General features: G+C 40.5%; 1 protein-coding gene across 1 annotated transcript; it reads right to left on the bottom strand.

Annotated features, from left to right (window-relative positions):
* Window positions 1-1666: 1666 nt before the first annotated feature.
* LOC122749053 (olfactory receptor 52B2-like) lies at window positions 1667-4219 on the bottom strand. Its single transcript, XM_043995227.1, has 2 exons — window positions 3302-4219; window positions 1667-1684 (listed from the first exon to the last, which is right to left on the bottom strand). Exons 1-2 carry the CDS (start codon window positions 4217-4219, stop codon window positions 1667-1669), a joined length of 936 nt encoding a protein of 311 aa, XP_043851162.1.
* Window positions 4220-8158: the final 3939 nt, after the last annotated feature.

Here is an 8158-nt window from a genome sequence, read left to right as displayed (position 1 = left end):
ATTAAGTGACTTGCCCATTGTCACATAGCTAGTAAGTGTCTGAGAGCAGATTTAAATTCATGAAGATGAGTTTTCCTGACTCCAGGACAGATACTGTCAACTGTGCCACCTAGCTACCCAAGTATTGTTACATGTGTGACTAAATGTAGATGAGTCTCACCACTCCCTTGGAGTATTATAATAGTCTCCTAATCAGTCTCTCTGCCTTGTTTCTTAAATTCTTCCTAATTCTCAGGCCTGACCATGTTAATTTCCTGCTCAAAAATCTTGTTTGGCTCCTCATTACTGATATGATAAAAGAACAAACTCTGTAGCTTTGTATGCAGCAAGATGTTGGTATTCCTCAGGTGTACGGGGACTGCCAGCCATTCAGGTGAGCTTACAATAGAGAGAGACTTCTGAACCATTACCACAGGTCTAAACAGGCTGTCCTGAAAGCTTTGTAGTTGCCCAGACCAGAGCCTTAGGCATGTACAATACTCAATGCTTAATTGTTCATTGATCGACACAGAGGATAGCTAAGTATTTCTATTTGGTCTCAAGATCATAAATAGAATTATTTCTTCAATGCATAGAATATAAGAATTCAGTCTGTTGCCAAGTCTTGTTTTCATCTTTTCAACATCTCTTGTACATGTGCCCTTTCTCTCTATTCATGCAGTTGCCATTCTAGTACTGACCCTCAATACCTCAAGCCTGGACTATTGCAAGAACCTGCTGGTGGGTTTCCCTGTTTCAAGTCTTCCTTCACTCCAGTCCATCCTCTAGTCAGCTGACAAAGAGATCTTTCTAAAATGAATGTCTGACCTTGCCTCCCCCCTCCCACTCCCTCTGCACACCCCTCAGTAAACTCCAGTTGTTTCCTCTAAGATCAGATACAAACTCCCTTTATTCCCCTCCTAGTACTCTACCAATCATTGACAATGGCCAACTCCATGATCCTCAAACATGTCCAATCACCTGACTCCATGGCTTTTCACTGGCTCATTTCCTCCTTCTGCCTTTCTTTGAATCTCAGTTCAAATCCTACCATCTATGAGTCCTCCCCTCTCCCTTCTCCTTCATCCCCATTAATATTCCTTTTCTCTGTAATCATCTCATTTAACCTCTATGTATTTTACATGTACACAATTGTTTGTATGTTGTCTCCCTTATTAGAATGTGAGCTCTTTAAGTGAAGAGATGCCTGTTTTTGCCTTTCTTTCTATCTCCAGCAATAAGTACATCACCTGGCCCATAGTTAGCTCTTAATGCTTGTTGACCAACTATAAAATTTTCTAATTCCTAGCTTTGAATCCATAACAAATTTTGAGTAAGATATAAGTAAAGCTTGACCTCTTTCTTCAATTTTTGGTCTTCTTTGTGTTGTAGGGTGTGTGTGTATGTGTATGTGTGTGTATGTATTCTAAATAAATTTTGTCTTTGTTCAGTCATGTCTGACTCTTTGTGCCCCCATTTGGAGTTTTCTTGGCAAAGATACTGGCGTAGTTTGCCATTTCCTACTCCAGATCATTTGACAGATGAAAAAGGGAGGCAAACAGGGTTGTGGGGCTTGCCCAGGGTCAGACAGAAAATATCTGAGGCCATGATTTGAATTCATGAAGATGAGTCTTTGCAACTATAGGCCCAATGCTCTTCTCCTGCTGTATCACTTGGCTGCCCTTTTTTAAAAAAATAGTTCTAACTAACTGTGAGCACTTAGGGGCATCAGAAACCCTTCACAAACACATTCTTGGCTACAAATCTGGCTGTATCTTTGCCTCTGGTTTTTTGAAGCCTTTGACTAATTTGGTAACAATAGCCATTGTAGGTGATTTTACCTTTGGAAGGGTTGATCTTCTTTATCCAGCAAGAAAAACCTCTGTTCCAAGAATAAGCTATACTTGGGGCGGCTAGGTGGCACAGTGGATAAAGCACCGGCCCTGCATTCAGGAGTACCTGAGTTCAAATCCAGCCTCAGACACTTCACACTTACTAGCTGTGTGACCCTGGGCAAGTCACTTAACCCCCATTGCCCCACAAAAAAAAAATAAGCTACACTCTCCTAAGTGTCCATCTCTCTTTCTTTCCACCTCTAATATATCCAACAACAAATTCAACACTTATTTAGCATTGACAGTGGGCTGGGCACTTCCAGCACCCAGAAAGAGAGAAAATTAGATAAGACAAGTACTCTGCCCATACAGAACTTACTGTCAAATATAGGGTGACTAATACATACAATAGATAAGACAAATACATGTAATGTGCAATGTTAAGAACCCTCAGGAATGCCCTCTAGCATATTTGAATTAACTAGAAGACAGAAAGAAAAGGATGAAAAGACCTGAATAGCTTGGGTTGGGATCACACAGCTGAAAGAATCCCACCAGTGGGATTACTAAACCATTCAAATATCAAGGAAACATATAAGTACAATAATAATATACTATACACTCATCTTCCATATGGTAGGGGAAAAGAAAGGACTCATCATCTTTGCCATCAGTATTTCTGCATAATCAAAAAGGAAATGCTCAGGAGGGAATTGATTTTTTCAATCATAAAGTAGTTTATCTAATGCTTTGCCAGATATGCTAAGTGGTATTTACCTTTGGTTTAAAATGAAAATCCATAAAATGGTCTTTTTAATCAAAACCCTAGCAGCTTCCACCTCACTGTGAAATGTGCTTCTGATTTTATAAAAACAAAGATTCTTAACCTTTTTTGTGTCACAGGACCCTTTGGAAGGCTGGTGGACCCCTTCTTAGGACAATATTTATGAATTCATAAAATAAAATATCTAGGATTACAAGGAAATCATTTATATTGCCATGTAGTTATGAAAATATTACAAAAACAGGTCTGCAAACGTGGGGTTAAGAATGCCTATTTTAAAGAAATCCTACTCCTTTTTCAAAGCAGAATTTTGAACCAGGTTTATTTAGGCAGAGCATAAGTTCTGAAAGTAGAAATATCAGCTACACTGGAGGTTTGAATTATAAAAATCTTGGTTTGGATCTAGGCTCTACAGTTAACCACCTGTGAAATCTTGGGAAAATCAGTTCCCCTTTCTGGGACCTCCTCATCTGTAAAAGGAGAGGACTGGGTTTCCATTTCTGTTGTCCTAGAAATAGAAGACCTCTTTAGAGGTAAAGTAGAAGAAGACCTCTAGCATTTAATTGCTGGCTCCTAGGATCCAGTGATTAAGTGACAGAAGGAATTTTATGTGCTCTTTGTTCATATGACATGAAGATTTTCTCCTGCTACTTACCATTCCCTCTCAGTGACCACCTTTTCCCATCCAACTGAAACTGTGTACAACCTTGTCCCGGATTTGCTTCATCCTGACTGCATAGACAATGGGGTTGAGCATGGGTGGTATCACTACATATAGGTTGGCCAGAAGGATGTGAATATGGCGGGGGATGGTACCCCGGCCAAAGCGGTGGGTGAGGAAGGAGAAGAAGGCAGGTGTGTAAAACATCAGGATCACACAGACATGAGCACCACAGGTACCCAGAGCCTTATGGCGTGCACCTTGGGATGGCAGGCGAAAGACAGCACGGAGGATGAGGACATAGGAGACAACAATGAGAATAGCATCAATGCCCAATGTTGAAAGGGCTGCACAGAGACCATAGATGATATTGACACGGATGTCCCCACACGCCAGCCGGGCCACACCCATGTGTTCACAGTATGTGTGGGGTACTGTGCGATGACCACAGTAGGGCAGCCGGTGGAGGAGAAAGACAAGGGTTGCAACAGTGGAGAAAGCTCGAGCAAAACCAGCCAGTCCCATCTTGCCAAGGACCTTGTAGGTGAGGATAGATGCATAGCGCAGAGGGTCACAAATGGCCACGTAACGATCAAATGCCATAGAAAGTAATGTGGCTGACTCCAGGGCTGAGACAAAGTGGATGAAGAAGACCTGGGTGAGGCAGGCAGGGAAGGGGATATCATGGGCATGGAACCAGAAGATGGCCAAGGCCTTGGGCACAGTGGTGGAAGAGAGGATGAGGTCCGTGATGGCTAGGAGAGAGAGGAGCATGTACATGGGTTCATGGAGGCTCCGCTCAGAGATGATGACCCAGAGAAGGAGGATATTGCCACCCATGGCCGTGGTATACATCAGAATGAAAGGAAATGAAAGCCAGAGGTGATTAGCCTCAAGGCCTGGGATTCCCAGGAGGATGAAGGAGGATGGGTGGAATTTGCTGTGGTTAGCTGGCAACATGGTTGGGATCAAATCCTACCCTGCAACTTTTGGACTTTCCTTTGGTCACCACCTAGAGAGAGGGTGACAGGGAAGGATTCAATTCAGTTAGATTCAATTAAACATGCACTTATCAAGCAGCTGTATTATGTATCAGGTATTGTTCTAAGTGGTGGGGAATACAAAGATAAAAATCAAACAATTCCTCTAGGAGCTTACTGCTACTCAATATGGGTGGGTGATATTGCATCATGCATACAGACAGATAAGAGGGCAGCTAAGCACTGGGCTTAGAATCAGGAAGACTCATCTTCATGAGTTCAAATCTAGCCTCAGACATTCACTAATTTTGTGACCCTGGACAAAGTCACTTAACCTAGTTTGCCTCAGTTTCCTCATCTGTAAAATGAGCTGGAGAAGGGAATGGTAAACCATTCCAATATATTTGTCAAGAAAACCCCCCAATGGGGTCAAACAACTGAACAGCAACAAAACACACTTAAGAATATACAAAGTACAATAAATGCAAAGTAAATTATTTTTGTGGAATGGGAAGCGAGAAGGGAACACTGACAACTGTGGAGATGTAGCACCTGTTATGTACTTTGAAGAAGTGTAGAAATTCCCTGAGCCAGAGGTAAAAGGAAGATTCAGGTTAAGAGACGTGATGAGAGAACCAGTGAATATGACATGACACAAAACTGGAAGGACTGGGGAGTTTTAGTTTGGAGAAGAAAAATCTATCTTCTAGTATTTAAGGGCCTGATATATGGAAAATGGACTAGACTGGGTTTTGTGTCTTCTTCACTTCTCAAGCCTCAGTTTTCTCATCTGTAAAAATTGGTAAATTGGTTTAGATGAGAGGTTCTCAAAATGTGTCTGTACCCTACAAGCTTTTGGGGGTTCTCAAGGTCAAAGCTGTTTTCATGGTAATATTAAGATATTATTTACCTATTAAAATAGCCTTCCATTTTCCAACTACATATCTGTGTGAAGCTGGATTTTCTCTATTTTTTTTCTGATTTTTTTTGACGGGGCAGTGAGGGTTAAGTGACTTGCCCAGGGTCACACAGCTAGTTAGTGTCAAGTGTCTGAGGCTGCATTTGAACTCAGATCCTCCTGAATCCAGGGCTGGTCCTTTATTCACTGTGCCACCTAGCTGCCCCTTCTCTATCTATTTTAACCAAAATAACATATTGCAACAGATTGAATGCTGAAGTATGTGAATTCAGCTGTCTTTTATTAAACCAATATTAAAAACATTGCAAAAATAGGTAAGACAATGTCATTTTTACTAATTTTTTGTTTTGAAAAAGTTATTTTATAAAAATATTCTTTATATTAACATGTAATCATTTTGTTGTTTTAAAAATGGATTGATAAACATTTTAACACTTTTAGATTTAACTTAAAATAAATATTGATAGATAAAATCCACGTAAACAAAAACTCTTTGGAGTCCTCAATAATTTTTAAGAATGTAAAAGAGTCCTAAAACCTGTGTCATTTAAAAAGGTTGGAGTGACATAATTTCTTGGTAATTTCATGATATTTTTAACATATCAATTTAATATTTTGTCCCAAGAAGAAATATGTGTGGAGTCTCCTCTCCTAAGAGAGAAGCTCCAATTTAAGAATATTTTAAATAATGATAGCATTTTAATAAAAGGGTGGTCATTTGGAAGTCTCTCAGACCAAAGATCCATCATGGTGCTAGCCTGATAGTTTATATGCCCTTTGAAGAGTAGGTGTTCCTGAGGGTGGCAATCAACTCTGATTAACGATTAATCAGAGAATGAATATTATGAGAGGGTGGACTATATTACAGTGAGGGTCTTTGGGTATGGGACTTGGGTCACCCAAATCTTGGTCAGAAACATCAATTTCCATATCACCTCTCTGACAAAAGGGAGAATCAACACTTCTCAGACCTTTCTGAGCAAACACAATGAGCAGGAAGGTACTTATTAACCTAGCCTTAGTATTTCTTTTACTGTCTGATTAGATCTTGGTCTGAATAAATCTTTCAGGAAGATTTCCCACACTGGAAGAGTTCTGGATGAGGAAGTAGAAAAGGGGAAAAATTGTGGTTCTGATTAAATAATTACTTATTAATACCAGGGAGAAATAATCATTTTTGATATGGACTTGGAATAAATCAGAAGTTTTTCCTGTGAGAAGCAAAGCCAAAGACAACTAGATAACAGGATAGACATATTGAGGAATCAAGGACTCGTATAGTTTATATTAACGAACTAGATATCAGGAAAGACATAGAGAAGAAGTAAGGGGAGATAAAATTCCATACCAGGGAAGTTACTTAGCTGTGGCTACTACCTGACCAGAGCTAGGAGACAGAGATAACCCCAAAGGTCAGGACCATCATTAAAAAAAAAAATCCCCTTTGACTCTCAGGAATATGATTAGCATCCAAGCTTTTCCCACCCCACCCCAAAAGTGAACTTTCCACTTTTCAAGTGGACACCCCATCTATTTTCAGCAAAAGCTTTTGCCTTCCCTCTGTTGGAGGGGGAGAATGTTTCTAAGCTCTTCTCCCCTATGGGTGAAGTCTTTTACTTCCCACTTGGTCACTTTCTAGTGCCAAATAAAAGACTATTTAAATTCTAATTTGAACTGTGTGTGAGAGTGTAATTCTTTATTGAGGAATACCTTAGAACCCCCACCTTCTCCACCATGACAATGCCATGGTCTTGTGAACTACACTGAAGGAGCACTGGGCAGAAGTTTCATAATGGCAGATTTGGGCTCATTGTATGAACATGCTTCTTGGCAATTAAAATTGTCCCAAAGGGAAATGGACCTTGGACATTGATAAGTACTTTATCACTGGAGGTCTTCAGGCTGAAGTTTGATGACTACTTGTAAGGGATGTTTGAGAGAAGATTCCTAGTCAGGTATTAATTGAATTGTTAGTTTACTTTTTCAGACTACTTCATGAGACAGCTCTAGCCAATCCTCCTGGTACATGCTGTGAGTGTCTAGGGCCAATATGCTGGTGACAGCTCTTTTTTGTCCTCTCCTCTGGGTGTGAAGTATGAGTCCAGGACCTTCCCTATAAGAGGAGACAATGAGAGAGAGAGAGAGAGAGAGAGAGAGAGAGAGAGAGAGAGAGAGAGAGAGAGAGAGAGAGAGAGAGAGAGAGAACAGAGTACATCAGGTCTCCTGAATTCCTTTTTTCTCCACTACTAACTATCCTTCTTCCCTTCCAGTAGATTAAAGGCAAAGATCTGCCCCAGAGGGAATAAATTTGGTTGCAGAGGGGAAAAAGCCTTTATCTACCTTTCTTTCCAAATCTTTAGGTCAGGGAATACTTTTGGGAGGCCTTCTAACTTTTCTCCAGTCTCTTGGTAGGGAAACATCAAGCCTACTTAGACCTTGAAAAATCTCTCCTCTTCTTAATTGTCCCTGACCCTAGGATATCCTTTGTCACTAGGTCTCTGCACCTCATACCTCTCACTTCTTTGAAATTTTTCTAGTGGTCTAACCTAAAGGTCTTTGACTCCATCACTTACTTCTTTTCCTAAGTCTATCAGGGTCTAGTGTTCTGATTCTGGAATGATGACACAAATTGTTAGAAATAATAGCATGGGGGCAGCTAGGTGGCGCAGTGGATAGAGCACCGGCCCTGGAGTCAGGAGTACATGGGTTCAAATCCGGCCTCAGACACTTAACACTTGCTAGCTGTGTGACCCTGGGCAAGTCACTTAACCCCAATTGCATCGCTAAAAAAAAAAAAAAAATTAAAAAAAAAAGAAATAATAGCATGGACACAATAGAAGTCTTCATTATCAAAATTTTATCCAGAAAACGTATGAACTCACCTAGTCTTGTCCTTGGTGTGAGGTTAGAATGGATATAAAGACCCAGAGACGTAGCCACAGACAAATGTATTTATAAACATGTGCACACGCAGATGCATTAATAGAAATGTCCCTGAGA

This window comes from Dromiciops gliroides, chromosome 3 (genome assembly GCF_019393635.1).
Source record: "Dromiciops gliroides isolate mDroGli1 chromosome 3, mDroGli1.pri, whole genome shotgun sequence".
Lineage (NCBI taxonomy): Eukaryota > Metazoa > Chordata > Mammalia > Microbiotheria > Microbiotheriidae > Dromiciops > Dromiciops gliroides.
Note: the sequence above shows the minus strand (reverse complement) of the source record. Positions and strands in the feature narration are given on the sequence as shown.